This window comes from Malurus melanocephalus, unplaced genomic scaffold, assembly GCF_030028575.1.
Source record: "Malurus melanocephalus ecotype Western Australia unplaced genomic scaffold, MMel_1.1 scaffold_131, whole genome shotgun sequence".
Lineage (NCBI taxonomy): Eukaryota > Metazoa > Chordata > Aves > Passeriformes > Maluridae > Malurus > Malurus melanocephalus.
The window spans coordinates 668,644-692,092 of record NW_026623363.1 but is presented as its reverse complement, the minus strand read 5'-3'; the positions used below and the strand labels follow the sequence as shown (position 1 = coordinate 692,092).

The window sequence follows — 23,449 nt, the reverse complement described above, 5'->3', positions numbered from 1 at the left end:
ACGTTTGCTCTTTTTCTTTCATCCAACAATTTTTCTGTCTAGTACTGAGATAATGCCAAGTAAAAYGGAGTATCAAGCGACTTCATGTTTAATTTAGTACAACAAAAATTACAAAATAAGCAATACGGTAATCTCCATAAAGCCCCTCACTTTTACATTTCTCTTCAGTGCCTTTCAGATTCTCTCTCAACATCAATGCCATTGGATTTCAGTGGGACACAAGAGGAATTTACAGTTACTAATGTCTTTTATCAGATGGCTCTGTTTTCAGCATCAGTGAGACAGCAGGGTCTGAGAAAMAAAAACAAACCCACCAGCCACTTCAGAAATTCATCTTGTATTCGGCCTGTGCAAAACATAAGGTACACATAAGCACAGTTTCTCTCTTCAGCAGCAGCAGCTGCAGGGTGATGTTGGCAGCTGTGCTAAGACACAGCAGGTGTTGCTCTGCTGCTGCTGCTGCTCTTCCCCTTCCTTGCTACACAGACCCTGGACCTCTGCAGGCACCTTAAGGATTTCAGACAAGAGGAAGAAGCCAAAATGACCAGGACTGGGAAGGTGGACAGCATCAAATCAGACCAGCAAACTCATGACCATACCTACAGAAGTGATGTATAATATGAGAGAGGCCTTGASGGATCAGCACAAATCCAAAACTCAGCCCTGGACCAGCCACTGYGAAGAAAATTAACTCTACCCCACCTGAAACCAGCACAATTCCTTTATGCTGTGCTACATCAAGCTGCAGCCCAGAAAATTTGTTTACGGGTAACTCTCAATAGAAACTCAATGTATTTTAGTTTCTTTTTTAAAGGAAGTGGATATTAACTGTCCTTGCTCAAGAAGCAGGACYCTTTACAGTCACTTCCCTAGAAAATTATGATCTATGCATGGTTTATTACCTTATTATACCAATGGCTGAAGAAAAATGAGAGCTGTCTGCTTCTGATAAATATTTAACAACTAGAACCATGCCAGCATACTTCTCTCAGCTTGATTCTCCTTAACTTTACTTCAGAATCATTTTTTCATCATCCCCTATGGCCTGAAGCTGCAAGTGTATCATATTTAGCAATGTAAGAACACTCCTCCTGTAAGATGTGAGTGCATCCTGCTAATACATTACAATTGCAGTTACTCCAAAATGAACTTCAGTCACGCTTATCTCTCCAGATAAAGAATCATCTGAATGTTTGTTCTACACTTGTTGCTTTATGACCTTCACCTTCACAGGTTAGAAAAGCTTTTCCCAGCTATTAGCAGAGGGAGAGAGCAGTGCTTAGCCCCAGAAATTGTTTGGAGGAGACAGAGGGGTGGCATTTCAGAGTTACTGATCAAGTGTTCTCCAGCTCAGCACAGACCAGGCTGGGCAAGGGCAGATGTGGAAAGAGTCATCAGACAATTCCAGGCCCCAGCAGCTAGAGGAAAAGGCCAGTAGCAMAGTAGAGCAGTTCCAATCTTTGCACCCTTCTGAGGACGCAAGACAAGTCCTGGCCACTCTCTGTTCCTGTGTCCACAGCTCCTCCACACAGCAAGAACTGGAGGACCAAGGCACCTCCTTCTCTGAGGAGCTGAATGAGAGTGGCTGGCATTACAACTGTCACTTTTCCCTCTTCTCTCCCCCATTCTTACATCTTCAGCCTGTTAAAATWAGCATAGCATACTCAGATGTCCTTAGGAAAAAGAGTCAGCTGAATCCTCTAAAGCACTGGTTCTCTGGTCAGCATTCAAAACTAAAAGGGAATCACTGGAACAGCTCACAGAAAAGAACAGGCACTAAAAATCCCTAAAGCTGGAGTCACAGGGTCCTAATATGTTAATCTATTTGCTAAGAGAATTGACTACTTTCATAAGGATTAGAATGCTGCAAAGGCATCAGACCCAAAGGGCCAGTGTGAAGTATAGCTTTAGACATATCTGTGGGTCTAAACAACAAACATTGCAATTTCTTTTTATGCCTTTTATGTACCACTGCAAAGATAGGAGGAAGCAGCTTTCCTTCATATCTCTCATTTGCAGCAAAAAACTCCAGTTAGACTGCTTTCAGCAGAGGAAATGTTGATTGCTTTGGGTTTTTTTTTAATGAGGATTTCAAACATCATTTACTTCTGTAAGACGAGCTCAACTGTCACCAGCACCATCAGAAGAGTAAAGCCAGGACTGCACTCCCAAATATCAGATCCACGCCAAGCAGCAGGTCTCATTATCACACCAGCTGTTTCACTTGTGWATTCCACTAAAAATACAGGACTCACACAGCAGGTATTTTACGAGCACRAGTTAAATTTGCTTTAGAATTAGTAGCAACAAAACAGATGATTATGTTGCATTTGGCAGTGGGCAAGGAAAAATAGCTTCCAGTTTGACTTCTGTCCTTCCTACAAAGCAGACATCAGCATGCCACGGTACTGGGGCAGAAAGAAATGCTTTGGCTAGTGCTGAAGACCTGGCAGGCTGGCACAGGGCCAGCATCCMAGTGCATCCAGAGTCCTCATCAGCTCCTGGCTCCTGACTCCCACAGAGCTCTGCATGGAACAGAGACCGAGAGCTAATGCCTCCCGGTGAGGCAAGATATCGCTGATCAACTGGCTGGCAGCACCCTTCTTCTCTGAGAAACAGCACMTCTGGCTTCCACTAAGTGCCATCAGAACTCTTAACCTCTGCTTTAGAAAAGCAGCAGACAATTTGATTTGTCAAAAGAAAACCTGGCCTGTTATTCTTGGCAAACTGCTCACCTTGACTCACATCATCGCTGAACAGACGTGGTCAGTGTCCAGCTGGCTCAATGCTGGATCTAGCTCTTCCTCTGTAATTAAGAACTTAAAGATGCAGTTATATATTTTTAAATGTTTTCACATTAGGTCTGCTAAGGCACTGCAAGCATTAAAAAGCACTTACTGATATAGCTATCATCAGGAAACATCTCTACAAAGACATGGGGTATATTTCTATGGGAGTGCTTTAGCTATTACTACTGGCTCTGAAGTATCTAATTTAAACAAAAAATTCACTCAACTTTTCTTTTCCATTAATTAAAATAATAAGCTGCAATACAGAAAATGAATAGGCACAGAATAGGTYTTCCAGAGAAGTTGTGGATGCCCCWTCCCTGCAAGWGTTCARGACCATGWTGGATGGGGCTTTAGGTAACCTGGTCTAGTGGAAGGTGTCCCTGTCCATGGAAGGGGAGCTGGAACTGGATGATCTTTAAGGTCCCTTCCAACCCAAACCATTCCATGATTCTATGACGACAGGAGGCTTTTTAAAGAATTTTAAGTTTAGAACTTTCAAAGTAAACAAATAAATATTATGTCTCCAGCTTGTCAAAGTGGCCACAGAAAAGATTTATAGTATAGCAACAAAGCTTCTCAGTATAGCAACATTTTCTAAGTGCAAAACAGGTAAATAATTACACTGATTGTTTTTCCTTCAAACTAAGATTAACACAAGTTCCTTGGCTTTTACCAAATCTAGGACTTTGGCTGTTGGTTACAGTTTTCATGAGGTATAAATTTCACATTTTTTATTTATATTAAATCATGCTAGTACAATTATTCACTTCTGTTATGTAGGAGAGGCTGAATGCTAAAATAGAAAGTATTTTTAGTTTTGAATGAGACCAAAAATACTTTGACAGACCATATCTGAAAAAATACCAGAGCAATAATCAAACTTCCTTTGTTATAAAATCAGTTTGAAGCTGAAACCCTWTCCCTTCTGAAACAACACCACTCACATTCAGTCAAGTCAATCTTTAAATCAGGTCACTACTGCTGACCAAGTAAAAAAAATCCAACTAAAAAAGGCCAATCCAAGAAAGTAAAATACATTCATCAGTATGTATTCACTGACACACACACACACACTCCAAATACTTGCGCTATTTATGTCAGACCTTCTGCCATTGCTAATCAACAGGATAAGAATCTCTGTTTTTATAAAAGAATGTATTATGCTCTTGATTGTGAAAGACCACTCCTCCTCTCAATGGAAGGYATGTAGAAAACCATAATATTTTTGTTTAGCAGGTAAGTGCCTAATATTTCTGTGAAGTTATGACATTAAAAAAAAATACACAAACAAAAAATATTTAATGAGCTGCTTGCCATCAAGTGACCGAAGCAAGCACGGAAGCATTCGCTGCTAGAAATACAGCGAGGAAAAGGTTTTCTGTACCCTATAACCTGATTCAGTTAAGAATGGGGATTTTTTGTTTCTGTTGCCTTGTGAATTTGACACTTGGACAAGAAGCTGCATCCTGATGCAAGAGCCTCAAAGAGGCTCTGGCATCACTGCTCTGTTCCTCAGCCGGTGAGAGGGTGCACACGACATGGCCCCGCACGATCCAGAAGGGCTTTCTGCTCCAGGTGCACCATGACACTGCGCAGCCACACGCGGCTTCCAGGTTCCCAGCTAGCCTCTCCATATGGACAGTTTTTTTCTGGATAGAGCAGCCCACWCAGAACGAGACACAGTGAAAAGCATAATCATGCCCACAGAGCCCAATCTGCATATCCAAGACCATCTGCAATATGAAAGCAGATACCCAGGACTATTCCATCCTTCTCAGCAAAATGGAGAAAATGGGATCAGCCAGGCTCTCAGGCTGTCTTGTTGCTTTGTTGTCAGGAAGATAGAYAGTGGGAGCTTGCCTGATATCCCCACAGTCACACAATAAAAAGATTCTTGTAAATCTTTATCACATTGTAAAACTTGTGGAGAAAAATGCAGTCTGCAGAAGCTACAGTAACTCACTGAGTCCTAGAATGTCTTTATTATGGGAGTTTTCTCAGMGTGAAAGATAGAGTCTGGAAGTCTAGAAAATTAGAAAAAATACCTGATTCACTCATAACCATCTTCACAATATTTCATTCTGGAAGAAAGTACAAAGGAAAATACAGCCAYAATCTCTTTGATTCCACAGGATTTCACTGGGATATGCTTTCTCAGTGCTCCAGTTTCAAGAGTRAGGATTTGATATGGATTAATAAACATAATGAAAAAACTCTTCATTTGAGACTCATGAGTGTYTTTAGGTTGTTTCCCCTTATGTCTCTTTTCTTTCATTCTCTGAATGTGTGAAGTTCAGTTTAAAGCCATATTTACCTGTTGCAGCTGTAGGCTCTGAGGCAGCATGCAAAAACTACTGAAATTTAAACAAAGGCAGTAACACTATCAAACAATGACTTAAACAAGAAGGGATAGTCTGAATAGTCAGTTCTGCACTGATCAGGGGTTATAAATACCACAGAGTGTAAGAACATGTTAAAACCAACCAGCAAAAATGTAGGTAAACCGGTCACTAAATATCGATAGTCTGGGCTAAACACAGGAGTCCATCAATTCTGTGCTTTCACCATTGCCTTGGAATAAGTCTTGCTCAACATTTTCTCTCTCTGAATATGTGCTGCTGGGCTTCAAACATAYTGCCCTGAAGTCAGACACACTGGATTTTTCTGCTTCTATCAGTGGGGAACACACAGGGAGGGAGCATAAAAGAGGAGAACAAAAGTTCCTCCAACAACAGCTTCTCCCGGAAGCAGATCCCCTGAGAACACAGAAAACCACAYCATGACCCCACACAGGCTGAGAAAGCAGCGACCCTCACCCTTCTGCAAGGCTTTGAGCTGCTCAGGAGTGAAAGAGCACTGAGGTGCCTGGAGAAGGAGGTAGAGGCACACTGAGGGCCAGCTGCATTGGGCTGGGCTATTTCTGTGGTCAGCAACAGCAATTGTGATAAACTGGGTTGGTTTTTTGTAAATTTTAAATGACAYACAGTCTAACTTCTAGCATAAGCAAGGGAGCCCCTATGACACCAGCAGCCAACTGATTTAAATAGAATGTGTGACCTGCTATCCCAGTTTTGAGTCTGGCTGCAAATGAAATAAAAAAGCAGCAGATAAGATGGTTCCCCTGTTGGCTCCAGGCCTAGGAATAGCTGCTGGCTGATGKTTTTTTATGACAGCCACTCCCAGAACTTTGCATTGCTTGTGCATGTGGATTAGTTCACATTTGTGCCATGGAAATACATTATTATTCTCTTGCATRCTTGCAGATAAGATTAACTTGTGCCACAGCAGCAAGCACTGACCTGTGAACCAGCACATTGCCCCTGGCTCCTTTTGGTGGGTCTCGCTGCTCTGACTGCTGCTACAAGGCGCTGTGTCTTTTTCTTAGAGATCAAGTTCTTGATTTGTGGGATTACACACTATTGCAGACACTCACCCAAAATCTAGGAACTGTCAGGGGCACCACAAAGGCCAACAGCAGTATTGTGGAGTTTGAATTCTAAATGTTATATGACATTTAAAGTTGTTAGCAGCATATGAATCCTCTACATCATCATTTTTTAAAACCTGTTAACGGCTTTTGATAGCTTCAACCTAATTATGTACCTTTCTGCAGTTACTTCTGTAATTTGTTATAAGTGAAACCAACTTTCACAAAATCTTTTGCCATATGTCAAGAAAAGTATAAACTACTGATAGTTAATGCCAAGTGACACAAGAGGASCTGTAATTGTTAGCATAGAGTGCACGGCTGTGAGCACTCATGTTAGTTCCCAACAAGCCCCCCCCCCCAAAAAAAATAACCAAAAACAAAGCTGTATTTTTATTAGAATGTCAGTGAGATCACAGTGTTCATCTGCTGGCTCAGTGGAATCCCCAAYGACAGCTGCATCCCTGTTCATGAGGAAAGTAACATGGACATTGCAGAAGGAAAAGTAACCAGAAACTCACAGGGAAACAAGCTATAGATTGTGTAGCATTTGAAATGCTGAAGAATGGCACCCCTGTGATGGTTTGCACAGATTAAWGTCATATCAGGGTCTGATCTATAGCAAAATGTATTCACTTTACACTTCCACTGCCATGAAGAACAGCTTGGGGTCAGCACTCCAAGRAGCATGCATGGTTTAAGAGGTATAACTCAGTTTTAGAGCCTGGGTTATTTGGCAACTCTTTAAATTACTCCAGCTCAGTCATATTTCCAGTGTGCTTTGAATCACAGGGCACTCATTGCAAGACCAAACCTTCCAACTGCAATCTTCTAAGTATTCCTGACTTTATTGTACCAGAAAGGCTACAAACACTGAGCACATACCTTTGGCTTCTGATTAAAGCACACAGATGTAAACATAAATTATAGTTCCATACCCTACAGCCTATCAAACTCCATGGCTCCAGATAAATAATGTTATTTAAATCACTACAATGAAGAATGACTCCACAACAAACAGATTAAAAGGGGAAAAAAGGCATACAATTCAATACAGAAAATTTCAGTGCCTGCACATTAAACTGGGACTAGCCTCAGCTCTGTGAAAAAATAATAATGTTACCTGCCTTACAAAAAACTCCTTTTGACTGAAATCCACTTCAGCTACGTGAGCAAGTATACCAGTCAGAACTGACTGCAAAAGATACTGCTGTGGTGCTAATGCCTGGGAACACATTGTGGCAGGAATCTTGTCTCAAGATTTTTATTAACATTTTCCTCATTTAAATGAGTTTCAGCTCACCCTGCAGCAGGTCATTTCCCAAGTCAACCAATAGCAAAACCCCCAGGAACCTSCCTATTTTGAACCTTCACAGCCTTTTTGTGGCGCCTTTAGCAAGGCTCAGGCTTTCAAATATTACAGGAAATGCAATATGACTTTAAAAATCTTTTCCAAACCAACAGGCAAAGGKCCAAAAGGTGTACCACAAACGTGTAACACGATGCCTTAATAGTTCAGGACTCTTTAAAAGCAGTCGTTAGGAAGGAACTAGTGTGACTCCAGGATATTGCCAGCAGCACGTTAAGATTAAAAGAGAACATGCAAACTAAAAGCAAAGTCCCATCTAACAGAGATGCCACGRTTCAACCCTACACTGTATTTGGTTACTGAGCACAAAAGCTCCTTACAAAAGAGCTCCAAGGACTTGATTCAGTTTTCCTGTTTCAACACAGCTGTGGTGATCCAGCAGACAAATCAAAGTGGGAAGGCAGGAAAGACATACTCACCCTCTGGCTGTAGAATAAAAGTGATTGCTCAAGATCACTRTTTGCTGTGTCTGCATTCCCTCCCTTCCCAAATTTAAGAGACTTCCTGCCTTTAGTTAAAAATACTAGCATGTGTATTGCTCTGAAAAAGTATTTACAGAGTTGGGGGAATTCATGATCGCAGTATAAACTTTAAAAAAATTGATGCTGTATTTTAAGAAATTGGTATGTTGTTGTTAACAGCTTCCTGGTAGTTTTATCTGGAATTTTAAAATTCTGAAAAGCTGCAAGGGAGAGGGAGGAGAGGGGCCTGTAAATAGAAACTTATTCACCGAGAAGCAAAGATAAACTCCCCGCCTTGCCATTTCACAAATATCCCTTCCACCTAAAACATGTCAGCTAGGCAGATCAGATGCACAGCTCTTACAATACAGCTGTGAAAAGCAACTGCCTCTAAGTTTCATGTTTTACCTATGTTAAAAGTGCCAAGTATTCACCTGAGCCACTGTTCAAGATCCTTGACTCCCAATGCTCAGCTGACTCAGTATCACCAGCCTTGGGTGCAGCATTCAGGTCAGCAAGACCACTAATTTCAACATCTCACACAGCATTTCTTTTATTACAGATACAAAAATATAAGCCAAATAGAAGAAATGTATTTCAAATAACTCTTTCAGCTTATTTCCTTGTCTAGGGAAAGGCAGAGACAGTATCTGTAGAAAAGGAAGCTGAGTTACCTCGTGGTTAGGCATTGTGTTTGCCACCTTCTCAAAACACTTTTACACATTTTAGCCCATCTTTATTGCAGYTAACCTGTTAAAACCACGCACTTCAGGTGAGCCAAAACCTGTGCCCCACTCCCAGCTGAATCATCACCTCAGCTCCCAGGCACTACCTAGCTTAGCCTGGAGATTATCCCACTCTACACCAACCTGTTAGTGCACTCTACACCACATCCCTGTTAGTGCATCCTTCACCTGGGCCCCAGCTGGAAACCCATACGTGTGATCAGTTTATCCCCTGAACCAGGAACCCTGTCACGACCACGTCTCACTTGAGGGACTACAGCCTGGAGGGGTTGGATGAGGAGTAGCTGGGGCCACAGAAGTCTCCAGGAGCACAGATGCTGCTGTGTCTGACGGGCTTGGCACCTTTATACTTCTATTTAGAGCAAACACATCAAGGTGTTTCACAAAAAAGTCTTCCTTCCACAGAGAGCACAAAGGAATGTGCTCACAGCTGCGTTGCCACAGGCAGAGAGCAGCTGGCTCAAAAAGCAAGTACAGAGTATAAATAACAAAAAGTTTGCATGAGAAGGTACAGAGAGGGTCAGGTTCAGGCCTTAGAGAAAAGAAACCTCAATCAAACCCATAGAAACACTATTCCATGAACAGTATGGCAAAAGCATTTCAAGAAGAACCAGTGACTACACCGTACACACAACACTCTTCTTGGAGGGGGRGATTGGAACAGATTGTCCAGAGAGGCTCTGGACTCTCCCTCAYTGCAGATATTCAAGAACCATCTGGATGCAATCGTGTGCCATGAACTCAGAGATGCCCCTGCTTGAGCAGGGAGGCTGGACCAGATGAGCCACTTCCAACCTGARCAATTCTGTGAGCCTGTGATCTCCTCACCACAGCACTCTGGCCAAAGTGATATCCTCATGATATATTGAGTTTGATTTGCCAGGAGGAAAAGCAATGTAATTTTTCCTCCACTCTGGCAAACATACAATACATTTAAGGATGCTTTTGTGATCTCTGCACCCATTTGTGGTCTCTTTACTTAAGCCTTAGGTAACAATGGGGAGATGATGGGAAGTTGAAATTGCTGCCCACTTTGCAGATAGACAGTATTTCTTTACATCTGACTAGCATGTGAGGACAGGAGGAATTTTGATCTAAAAGGACCAGATAGTAAATRAGAAAACAACAGCTTCAAAGCTGTTTTCGAAGTTGTTCAAAAATCTGAAGAAAAAAGTAAATTATATCTTGCCGGTATATAAGGTACCTTATACCTGTGTATAAGGTACTCAATGTTTTTGTCCCTTTGCAGATGCACTGCCTGTGCTTGTGATGATAAATTCAGCTTTTCTGAAGGTATAAATGTCACATTTACAGAGTAAACAGTTTTTTCCATTTCCATTTGAGGGAGTACTGAGTATTTCCTGATCACTGAGGGGAGGTTGTGCCAGTGCCCATCACASAAGCACAAAGCCATTTGTTTGTCCATGCCCTGACTGCTGACAGCTGACACTGCCGCCTGCTTACGCCCAGCCTCACTTCAACAAAGAATTAGTTTATGGGCAAAAACTACCAAGCCTAGTAGGCAGGYAGCCAAACAACGTTCATTTTAATTTCTCTTCTTCAGCTGCTGTGCCACAGAGACATTCTGACATGAGGGATTTATTTCCCTACTGATGGGCCTGATCTTCAGAGCATATAGATCCACAGCACCTGGATGGCAGGTATTTCTAGACAATCCAGGACTCGTGCATGACTGAGAATGGAAAATGTCACAACAAATAACTTGGAAGTCAGAAAATTGTCCAGCTCCCAGCCTCCCCATGCAAGCTCACAGAACAAAGAGTTAAATATGTTTTGCTGGGCTCCTCAGATTGGTTTGGATACAAAACAACAGAGTGAGCAGTCATTTGAGTGGCAGAAGTGACCTTAGAAAAAGCCACCTCTTTCCTATGCAAGCCTAATCACCAGGTTATTACCCACTATCTTGACAGCAAAACAGAGAATGAGACAGCAACACAGAGAACCTGCCTCTCCCACTCATCTTCCTGGAAAGGAGCAAAAGAGGCAAGAAATCAACCCAGAGCAAGAGTTACTGATACATGCCCTTAACAGACAGTTAACATCATATTATAAAAAGACACTGGTGTGACCAAGAAACACCTCCAGGCTCAGAGGAGTTCACTGCCTTCTCATAAGGATTTAGGAACCCCCCAGACATGAGCAAGTCAATGAGGAATTCACCTTTGATGCTGTTTGCTACTAAGGTCTTCAGGGTGAAGAAGATCCTAGAGAGAGCAAGCCTAACTCAAGCACAGCTACTCCATTCATTTTCCKTCAACTCATTTCACCTCAAGGGGAAGGGGGAAATGAAAATTTTACTGTTTAACTAGATATTGAGAACAGGTGTGCTGTATGTTTTCTGTCTGACACCAACAATCTTACTGTGTAAGAAGGACCTCAGGAGGAGAAACCCTCAGTACAAGAAAACAAAAACCAAAACCCAAACAACAACATCTCCCTTTCCCTCTTCTCCTATTCGTTCAGAAATTAAGATATTCTAAACTCTAGAATATGGTCTATATTTTTTCCCTACAAGCTTTCAAACATAAAAATGTAAAAAGAAAAAAAAAAACAGGACACTCATATTCTTAAAACAAGGTTTGTCAAGTCTTAAGTGCTCAGCACTTCAGTGATTTGTGGTGAATCCTCAGAACATCTAAGACACTTCAAAACAATTTTCTCAGACGTCCTCTAGAGGTTTAGTATTATTTTTTTGCAGGTACATAAAGACTGTGAGTAAAGAGGCCTTGCTAAGAGTGCTAGAAGGAASAGTGCCAGACTTAGCTTCATCTCATGAGCAACAAAACAATTACAGTTACAGCATTGYTTGTGTGACTACAGCGTTCACTGCAAATGAAATCACAGCATCATTTTCWGTCATCTGCTTTATTCATCATGGAGAACCCAATACAGGAAACACCTTATAATATGTCTATTTCTATGCCCATTCTAAATAAAATATAAAAACAAAGTCACTATCAACAGGAAGTTAAATTTTTGTTTTCCTTTAWAATAAACCTGTTGAATATATTTGGAGTAATGTACTTCACAAACTTTGGGAAGCAGAGTCTATTACTCCTATATCAAGCATTAGAAAGCTCTTCCAGAAATTTTTTAAAATATTACACAGATTCTGCTATAGACAAGAATATCAGACCARCATTTCAGTTTTCTTTACATTACCTGCAATGCTCCACAGCCTCAACTTAGCACACGAAAACTCCAGCTTCCATAAGTTTGTGATCCTGAAGAGAATGACTGCACATTTTTCAGCCTTGCAGGAGCGGGTTTTCATTTCCTTTCCTTGGGAATTGCCATACTTACACAATCACCAAAGACATGCCTCTGCTGACACTCAGAATAGGCAAAAAGCATCCTAACACTGTACACGATGAGTTGATTTGATCTACACATCTCAATTCACTGCTTTTCTGTCAATTGCCCCACTGGAAAATGACCTCAAGAATGTAGTGAAAACTCACTGGTGGTGACCATTTAAAACCCTCAAAAAGGCTGATTATCAGAAATTTCCCAAACCCCTAAGGGAATGAGTGTTTTGTAGGTGATTACACACACACACACAAGTAAGCATCCACATCTCACAGCCCAGTAAGTTACTACAGCATCTGTGCTGGAGAAAAAACAGACAGAAAAGCAGTACTCGAGAGCGTCTTCCAAAGTACAAAGAAAGATGAATTTCTGTGCTATATATCACATCTCTCCCCAGAAGTATATTTTATCAGGGAAAACACAGCCATGACCCAGCTGCCAGGTGAGAAGAGACAACAGCAAATGACCAGCAGCCATTCCCAATGCCACCCTCTTATCCTGGCACAGACACAGCATCAAAGCCAAATAAATGCACTTGCTGAGACAGGAACATTTTTTGCCACAGAAGCACCAGAGATCTTCTAAATAGTAATTTTTCTAAATGCTTTTTAAAAAATCTATCTGAAAGAGTGAACAGCACTTCCATAAACAAACAGTTTAGCAGTTTGTATGTTTTTGCTGATATACACAGTATAAGCAGGAGGTTTCTGTTTAGAAAACAAGAGAAGCTAACTTTTGTTGTGCAAGGATTTCAAAGTGGAGGACAGACAGGGAAAAACATGCCCAGCAGCCACAAATTACTCCCCATTCTTGGCTTCAATTAAATATCAATTTCCAAAGGACTTGAGTGGGCTGAAAATACAAAGCAGGGACTTAAACCACATTTATGTGAAATATTTGGCTGCATAAGACACTCAATGATAATCTGCTTCTCTGAAGTTGCTTGGGATGTCCTGGGGTTGCCTCTTTGTCAGAGYATCTTAGAAATCCCGGCAGCAGATCATGTGCAAAAGAGAAAGAAGCAAAATTGAAAAGCTCCATGGAATTATCCTGTGGCTATTAGGACACATTTTGATCCTTGCTTATGAGACTGTATAAAACTGAAGGACAGACTGGATAGGCGGAATGCTGGGAGAATTATGGTAGTTTGGGAGTAAGAATTACTACAAAAACCAACAGGGAGGACAGAAAAGAAGTTCGAGCCAGTCTGAGGAACAGGTTAGTCAAAAACTTACCAGGTGAAAGCACTGAAAGGAACATTTTTGACAGATATGGATGACATTGGGAAGTGACTAAAAAAGTGCCCCARAATAAAACCCTCACTACTCTGCTTTCTGCTGATAAACCCAGTGACCCTCCTAMTGGCTGCAGTTTGCAACTAAGAAGAAAATTCCCCTCAGCAACAAGCATATGTGATATCCTAATCAAGGAAGAAAATAAATCCATAACGTTTTTTCACAGAAGCCTTTGCAATTTGCTCTTGCCAGCTTACACACRATCTTTCCCCATGCCAGTGTATTCTAGGGGCACAGTTTTATGAGAATTTTGCACATCAAAAYGGAATGCATTCTGAATTAATAATGCTAAACTTACATTTTGAAAACAATTCAAGTTTTCCCATTTTATCTCCCTCACTGATACTTCTTCAAAGCAAGCCTTGCCTTCTGCAGAAAAAAAATGTCACTATTCAAGCACCTTCAGACAGGATAGAAAACGTTTCAGCAAGACAAAGGGCTGTGAGACTGCAAAGAAACCTGGTTTTAAGCGAAGAGAAACCATGTAACACAGACTTAATTTTCCACAGTTGCCACCCATCCTAAGCAATGTAGGCTTGCGGGTAGAGAGCTCCATAGTACAGATTAAAGTRGAAATCTTACATAAATCGCCATAAAAAGAACCACAGTTTTAGATCTGTAGGATTCAGCATTATAGAGAAACTAACTAGGACCATCTGAAGAAAAAAAAAATTAAATCCAGTCCCCTCAATGTTTCCTGGCTTTGAAGAATTATGGATTTAAAAAAACTMCTCCAGCAATTTAAAGCTTTGATTCTGTGTTAACAAGCATATTCTCCATTGAGATATGGTAAGGGTAGATCACGGAGAGCAGTGCAAACAGGGCACTTCTTTCAGTATGAGCTGCAGGAGTTAAAACATGCAAGTGAAGAGGAAGTAAAAAAACTGGCAACCTTTAGATTTTACCACATGCAAAATAACTGCAGAATTACAGATCTGGGRCTCTAGCAAAATGAACTGCAGCCTTTTGGGAACAAAATTATGAGCAATAAGAATGCTTGTCCAAAGAATATAATGGAATATGCTTCACTTAGTTYRRAAAACTGTCTATGCTGCTAAGCCCWTTTCTCTTTTGCACATAGTCTGCCGTCCAGATTTCTAACATATTATTGTCAAAGCAGCAATCCCAGGACAAGCCAGGCAGCTAGACTCTGACTAAGCACTAACAACTTTAAAAACAGAAAGATTGACATAACAAAAACCTCAGTTTCACAAAATAAAGAATTTGTATAAGCATCACTCCGAGGGAAAAGCAACTAAAGACAGCCATCATAGGAAGAGTTGTGGATATTGTTTAAAAATGGACTGAGAAGGTAATTATTAAGGATACAGCTCTTTAGGACAGCAATCCCTGCTGTAATCCTGAAAAAAAAAATTACAGCAAAATAGCAATAACAACTAATTTATCCCCACAGCAGTGTATTTATTAGTCAAAAACAYAGCACACAAACACACTGTGCATTCACACACCTGCCCATCAACACCTGAATATCTTCAGWAAGTGACAACCAAGTGCATGTACTGCAACCTTGTGTGGCCATCTCCAGCTTTACAGGTGGGAACTCCAGTCAAAGYCCCAAAAGGTGCACGAGCAGCTGATTCCCATCACCAAACACAGCACGAAATGAGCTGCAGAGACCACACCAAGMATGAAGGCAACAAGCCAGCAAGACCTGCTTGCCCCAGCACAAGCACCCCAACCTTCCCTTCCAGAGCTAGAGGCACAAGATTTGTTCAACCAAATTGCAATGGCAAACAGCAGAGCTAGGAACACTGAACAGTAATGGGGAGAAAAAATGAAATAACCACAACACTTGCACTGGATGAGGTGTAGGCAATCTGATGTTCTGCATTACATTGAGACATAAAGAACCAAATGACTGCAATAACAAATTGAGATTTACTTTTATTTTACTAGCTTGAAATTACAGCTACAGTCCATTTGTTTAAAGTTTATGAGAATAAATATTTTAACTGCCTGAACTGTTCTGCAGACATATAGTCAAAAAATTGAAAAGAACTCAAAGATGAAAACAGAAATGAGGATATCAGTAAACATGCTTCATTAACTATCATGCTATCAACTCCGTAGGAAAATCGTATCTACCAACTAAGTATATAAAAAACATGGTATATGAATTTATTTTTAATTCCACTTAATAAATAAACAAAATCTTGTATTAAACACTTTACCCAATTAGATTATTCCTCAACATTACAACACCTCTCTGCTTCACCTATTTGGTGCAAGAATTTAATTCCCAATGCACGTCACTGTCATCCCACCCCACGAAGTAACAGAGACGATCATTTTTCTGCTCTTTCTTATTATGACAGTGCTGCCAAAGTAAGAGCTTTTCCTCCTCCTCCTCCTCCTCCTCCTCTCATTTTTGGTGTCTCTTCGTGAAGCTTTATCAGCTTTCAGTCTCGATTTAGAGCCTTAGAAAAGCACGAAGCTTGTCTGCAAAGCAGCACCCTGAAGAAGTTAGAGGCAGCAAACTGAATAGGTAGTGTCARTGTGTGCTGAATGACAGCGTGAATGCTCTCAGCGAGATGCAAGRTGTTCTCAGCACACCCCGCTAGAACCTCAGAAGATTAAGGAGGTTAAGTCAATATTTATCTTGAATTCCCTGCTTAGATGCCCTCATCTACATGCATGACAAAGCAAAGAAGGGCTATTCGCACTAATAGACGAGGGGCAAGTTAATGCAATGGAATTCTATAAAGGCTTTTTGAATAGTTTGAGAAAAAAAAAATTGGGAAAAAGCAGAGACCTCATTTTGCACAACTCCTGAATTCCACCCACCGACGCAGGTTTCCAGACAGGGGTTGTGGAAACTGCTCAGTTACAAGCCCCACAGTACCCTGAACTTCCTTCTGGGATGTCACCACACACCCCAGCAACTTCCTTGCTATGGGTGGGCCCCGGAGGCCGGGACGGGGCTTTGCAGCGTTCCATCACAACAATGTTTCCAAACACACACATGGCATCTCTATTAGTAAGAACAATAAAAAGCGATTAATCTGCTTCCTCTGCCAACAATTAAGAGTCGCTCAGGACTCTTAATATCYCACTGTCCTACATGCCAGCAGATCTTTGAATTCATTGCGCGTTCGTGTTTSCCTTTATTGTTCCTACTCACAGAATCTCCGGGACTTCTCAAAGCCTGCAGAAGCTCAGAGGCAGATGCGCTTTAGCACTTCACGTACATAGCAGCAGCCCGCGAGCAGAACTTTTCTTTGCGCTGGCGTTTTGTTGGCGCTGTTTCCAGGAGCAGCCCGTGAGTCACCCGGGGCAGAGCCCCCGGCCCGGCCGGCGCTGCGGCTGCTGCCGCCCGTGAGTCACCGCGCCCCGCCCGCAGCCGCCCCGGGCGAGGGGGACAGTGCCAACCCCGGGGTGTGCGCGGCCCCAGCCCGCCCGGGGTCACACCTGTGCCAGGCTGTGTCTCTGTGTGCCCGCGGGGCRGAGCGGGGAGAGGCGGCAGCAGCCGTGAGGGGCAATTCCGCCTCTTCCCGCCGCGGTGCCCCTCGCCCGCTCCCCGTCTTACCTGAGGGGCCGAGCAGCCATCCCGCCTGCCCAGCAGCACCGGGAGCCGCCGCCTGCCGCTCCGCACCGCCCGCCCCAGCCCCGCCAGCATGGTCCTGCACCTCCTCCKCCTCCTCCTCCTTCTCCCGCGGCGGGGTCCGGCCCCTGCGGACGCGGCCGAGCCTCGGGGCGGGCAGTGCCGCTGGCGCGCTGGGTGTGGGCGAGCCCGAGCGCACGGAGGGCGGCTCCGCCGGGCCGGGGCGGTGTGCGCGCCTTCCCTCGGCCCCTTCCCGCCGCCGCCCGAGGGGCCGGGCCGGGCTGTGCCGGGCTGGGCTGGGCTGTGCCGCTCCCTCCGTCCCGCGGCTCGGGCCATCCCCGCTGGCAGCGATGTGCCGGTGCCCGGCCGGGGGCTGCACTCGCCCTGCCGTGCCCAACCCACCGCCCTTTGGTTACAGGTGCAGGGCCCCCTCCTCTGCGTCGTTCTTCTTCTTGTAATTGAAACCGGATTTCTATAAAAAAAATATTAAAATAGCCATTAATGCCTGTCTTACCAGAACAGCTGGCTTCTCTGTCGCTGAGTATTGCCTTTTTTTTTTTTTTGAAGAACGGGACTATCGCTACTCCTGTGTTTCAGTGAAATAAACACATTCAGGTGCCACAGAAATTAACATTAAAGCAAAAAAGAGAGGCACTCTTGTAGTTCGTCAGTTTACGTGGAGCTTTKTTTACAGCAATAGAGCAATTAGCATGGCTTAGCCTTTTCCTACTCAGTCATTTGTTGAGTATCACCTGCATGCCCACAAACTCAGGCTTTCMTGTTCAGTACAAACCACTGAAGCACGTTAGAGCCGCGGCACTTCATCAGGGAAACCTACAGGGAAGTGGCGTTGTATTCTCTGCTTTCTTCACCCTTTACGATGTTCCCCCAAAGCAATGCAGCACAAAACAAAACTTTGCCTGATGATGACAACATGATCTTAGAAAATGGGCTGTTGTAGATCTGAAAGTGCCACTGTCATGGAAAAACTCCTCAATTTCAGGCTTAATGGCTCAGGGGGCCTAAATAAGACCCCACTTGTGCTCATCCTCTGAGCTCTGGAATGGAAACCTTCAGCAGCTTAGACCTTAGGTCACGTATACATTCACTCACATTTCAGGGTCACTGTGGTCTGTTAAAGTGAACGTGATCCCAGGAAACAGTAGAAGAGCAATTGAACTGTTAGCAGGCAGTGACTACCAAAGGCAACAATTTGTGATACAATCACTGTTAGTATTTACCAGAGTAAAAATACTTCAAATTTTATTGGAGTAATTTTCCTTTAGCAAAAGTAAGAGTTAATCTCTCAACCTTATGTGCCTTATTATGGCAATTATATTAAGATCCATAAAGTTTCCAAAGGTGAAATAAGGATGAAGTGGTTAAATATATTAATTCAAGATGTTATATTGATGGTTTTATCAAGCAGAGGTAACTAGCTCATGGCAACTGTTTTTTTCTTTTTTGTTAATACTTCTACCTTATAGTGATGGCTTTATCAAAATTACCTTCTTTGGGGAGAAAAAAAAAGTGTCAGTACTAGAAAATAGATAATTTCATTTTTGTTCATTGTTCAATGATTATTTATTTTTTGTACTTTGTTTTAAAATGKTGATAAGGAGCAAAGAATTACTGATGTTCACAGCAGCCTGTGGATGTCAGTTTGTGCAGGGAACTTGGAATCAAGGCTCATGTTTTTTGTACACATGCAGGAGAAAAAAGAGAACATCAGTTACTGCCAAGTTTAAAAAGGTAATTTTGACTCCTTAAAAAACCTATCCTAAATTTACCTTTCRCTCCTGTACATGAGGCAACATATTTTGTGTGTTTCAGTTTCCACTGTAACTACTCACTGTTCACTGTAACTTAGTTGGGTTTTTTGAAATGATACCTCAAAGTGCATTTTCTTGTASTTCACTTCTAAATTAACATCATATATAACCAACACTTTACAAAGAAAATTCTSCAGAAAACTGTCATTGTATTTATCTATTCATAACCACTGAATACACATTTTAAAAATGCTTTGAAACATCACTTTGGTCACAGTGGTACCATCAAAATGCCTATAAAATGGAGTGAAAGGCAAAGTTTCTTAAGTGTAACTGCTAAAACAGGGTCTCAACTTGCAGTGTGTTCAAGGGGGACAACTTTTAGAATGACCTCAATGTTCCCAAATTTTTGCCTGCTCCCCACTCCCCCTCCCATGCTTACAGTGTAGCTGGTAACAAGAAGCTGAATTGTATCAACTTGCAACTATCTTTGAATGAGTTTTCTTATTCTGTGAGATGCAGTTTWTCTCTTCCCTTCTTGTGTCTATGCGTTCTGCCAACAGGAAACAGCACTTCAAGTAACTCAGGCATGCACAGCATCAGRGTTCTCTTCCTATCATGCAGACATGACTGACCCCAGGTACAGTAAGAAAATTACTAGRAAAACAAGCAGGTTATCACAGAATTAGGAGTTGTGTTTCAAGTTATATTCTCAGGTGCACTTTTTAAAGGGAGCTGTAGGGAAGCATGAAACTGAGGAGAATTAAGAGGGATCCTGACTACAGTGCTTCCAAGTGGTGAASGGTCTGTCTCGTAAGTAGCATTCATTTCAAAATAAACTTTAAGACAGGACAGGAGGACACAAATAACCTTCTGATTTAAAAACACTTTCCCTGGGCCAAATATCAAGCTCTAGAAGAGCACTCTAACTCTGAACATATCTCACCAACTGGATTGCCAGAAACATACACCTGTAAGAGCAGAGATCTCTATCCTCAGCYCTGAGAGGAACATGACTGAAGGTGATGTGCATTATATTTCAAATAGGTACATAAAGGAAAGGCACACAGACTAATTACAGGGTCTTCATTAGCCAGCTATAGAAGTCCGACAACAAATTTAATCAGGACCCTAATGACAGGATAATGTTCCCTCCACTCAAAGAAACAAACATGCTTAGATGTAACTTCAGCCATGATTACGCGGAAGCCAGAGCTCTTTTCCTCATCCTCTCACTTGTTTTGCTCATCACAGTTCTTTAAATGCTTCATTTTTTTTTTTTGTTCACAGGTACCTTTGCAGAGCTGGTAAGTAAGGGAGAGAGACCAGAAAAAAATCTGATGACAGAACTGAAAAGCCCCCCAAAATACCAAACCCACAGCAGACAGGTTGAAGTTCTCCTTCTAATGCTATCCTCCTTCAGTGAGCAGGATTCAGCATACTCCTGGGAAAGAATTTCCCAATGCATCTTACTTGAAAACCAACAGCTACAGGTTTTTCTTCCAATTTTTGCACACCACAGTACAAAKCAGAAAATATAATGGCATGGAATAAAATTACTTTGTATATCTTAAAAAAACCCATATCTATACTCAGATTTATCTTGCATCTGGTGACAAAAAGCTGCTGCAAAATCTCTCCTCTTCAGCAGCAAATACAAACTTTACCAGTCATTAKYAGACAGCCTGAATTTTCCCAAAWGTCACAAAAATTAAAGCCWAACTCCTGTGTTTTCATGAAGAGGAGAGCATATATATATATTCTTTTGCTCCYTCTGGGCATGGTATTAGCACTGTACCATTCAACATAAAGACAAACCTTCTCACCAGGAAAAACTATGTTCTCTCCCATGGCAAAGAGCAAAAAATCTGTTTTCMAGGTATAAAAGAAGAGCTCATTGCAAAACATCAACTCTGCTAATAGACAATAGACAAATCCTCCTGCTCTAGTAAAGAAAGAGATGACACCTATTACTGCCTCTCACAGAACACAAACACAAGGTCCATATCTTTTACAGAGCAGGGGATCATGCCTGCAAGATTTCCTAAATAAACTGTTAGAAGGCATGACATCACATGGGGAAATACCTGGACTCCAATTACAGAGAGAAAGCCTTTCTCAAGGCATGAGAAGCCCTTAGAGGAGGAGACTCATAAATTACTATTATTAGAGAGTTGCCAGGCTGTCCAAATTGTACTGGAGTATTAAGTCCAGTACAGCAGAGACCCAAGTTGCAATCAAAAGGATATGGCATCAYTCACAGTCATTTTCCCCTGCCTTCTGAGTCTTTTTACTGTGTGTCCTCTTTGCTTAGACCTTCTTAAATGCTTTCTCTGGCTTATAAATGTATCTTTGAAGTGGTTGCACGACTGTGGAAGGAGGGAGCTGGTGGGATAGTCTGGGGACAGGGCAGAACTTCCTCTCGACACCACTGCACAATCAGCCTAATCTGCCTAGRGAGCCACAGCTCCAGGGAGAAATACACAACCAACACACCAGAAAAATATGGGCGGAGATGTCCCCTTTAGAGTTTCAATTCTGGAGCCATTCCAGGCCCAGCTTGTGCTCAAGGCATCTGTCATCAGAGAGCAGCAGCACGATGGAAAAGTTCAGCTGTTTCCTTTTCCCTGTATGCACCATCCRCACAGGTTGAGCTTTGGCTCTTTTCAGGCTCTGGCTCATTTTGCACTGCTCTGCCACAGAGACAGAGCTCCAGTCTTTAGCTTGGCACCTACAGTATTAAAGAGATCATAGAAAGTGRTTTGCCCCTTGCAGGAAGCCTTAATGAACTACACAACACCTGAAAGACCGATGGCTTAAAACGTGAGAACACGCAAGTTTCATGTCATAGGTGCTGGGTAGGAAGCACCAACTGTTGAGAACAGAGCAGAGCCCTTGGGGTGAGGGCATTCAGTGCCAGTAACTGACAGTGAGTAATGGCTATACACAGTTGGACACACTTCACTCAAATACACACAACATGAAAGGAAAGGGAAAGGGGAACTGAAATAAACACTTTGCAGTCCAAACCTGCAATTAGCAGTAACAAAYGATTCCTCAAGCAAATGTAATCATTCACTATACTAGAGAAAGTAATGCMCACTCATACAAGCAGGTTCTTTTTGTTACTTTGCATTAAGTCCTTTCACACTAACCATTGCAAATGACCACCAGAGCTGAGTACAAAGTCCATGAGTCATAATCACATTCMGTCTAAAAATCTGACATCCTGTTTTTTGCAAATAGTCAGGGATATGAGGGTCTGCTCCAACTCCCATCCCTTCCCTGGATATTGTACTCCATCCGCCTGTTCTGCAGAGCATGTTTGTGCACAGGTTTTTGTGGCAATGTTCTTTGCCTGGGTAATAGTCCTCCCTCCCTTCAAGGTGATAGCATGCTGTCTGCCCTGTCATTGTTTTAGGCTAAGAAAGGCTGCCAGAGGCAAAGCAATGTATTTGAGAAAAGGCTGCTCTTCAGCCATTTCATATTTGATTCATGTGAAATTCATGCTGAACATGAAGGACATTCCTAGAAGTCGCAACTCTTGCTTCAAGGAGTCTGGCAGTCATGTTTAGACCTTTCCCACAATATGCAGTTTCTACAAGAATCTACAAGATCTCAGCTACTTCCGGATTTTTTTTTTTATTTTTTTTTAAGTCAGAAACTTGAAGAAGCTGAAAAATGTTTTCCCCAGTTTTAGGAAACTGCCAGTGAGAAGGGTCGACAGTTCACAGGTTTCTGGTCTGTTTCATTTTTTTTTTTTTTTTAACATCTTCATGAAGCTGTAACACAGAGCTTATTTTTTATAACACACTCACTTATTTAAAGACATGGGTATTACTGGTTAACAAAGTTCATAATAGCAAGAAGATAGGATGGAAAAGAGTAGAGGGGAAAAAAGGGAAAAGGCTGGTGATACCCACCTTTATGTAAACCAGTTCRTGCAACACTGTTTGTGAGACCTTGCATAGTACCAGGCACCTTATCCCAAATACAATCCTAAAAGGGGGTGTGGAAAGACAAATGAACATGCCAGCATTAATTTAAAGTCACTGAGCAACTGAAAGTCACAGAGAACAAACTAAGGAGATGATGTAACAGAGTACTAAAGAAAGAAGGGTATAGAGTAGCTTGCTACCTCCTGCTCTCAGTTCAGGAAGCTACAGAACATTTGGAATCTTTCAGAAAGAAGAAAAAAATATACTTTTCTCCACAGGTAATTAGATTGCAAAATTTTTCATTAGAAGAAATTATTCAGTCTAAGGTCAACAATACTCAGTTACTCCAACGAGCAAAAATGCTGACAGGGTTTTACACATCCAGCTGATCTCTAAATAGGTAGGGTAGAGGTGCACCTCAGGGTAKGACAAGTTACACTCGAGGGATTTCTCACATTTCACCCCGACCATTGGGTATCAGTCACTCTTAAAGGAGACAGGATTGTGGAGCAGGTGGATGGGCAGTGCCACTCGACGATGCAGCTGCAGCTTGACAGTGCTGGAACAGCTGACAGACCCCTCACATGCTGCTTTTCCCAACAGCTGCATTCCTCCTGCAGAACTGATCCATCTGCACTTCTGGAGATGCCAGAGTCCTCGTTGCACAGGCACTTTCCACTCTTCTTCCAGGAACTCATAGTTTCAAAACATGTTCAGAAGGCTGATTTCATGCTTGCTGTCCAAGAATAAATGACTT

At 42.2% G+C, this 23,449-nt stretch overlaps 1 protein-coding gene across 1 annotated transcript in view; it reads right to left on the bottom strand.

The window, feature by feature from the left end:
* The window catches only part of MCUB (mitochondrial calcium uniporter dominant negative subunit beta), a 45,157-nt gene extending 27,962 nt beyond the window's left edge, over positions 1-17,195 (bottom strand). The window contains exon 1 of the mRNA XM_057370716.1: positions 16,968-17,195. Within this exon, the coding sequence (XP_057226699.1) occupies positions 16,968-17,057 (90 nt within the window). The 5' untranslated portion in view covers positions 17,058-17,195. The remainder of the gene's footprint in view (positions 1-16,967) is intronic.
* Positions 17,196-23,449: the final 6,254 nt, after the last annotated feature.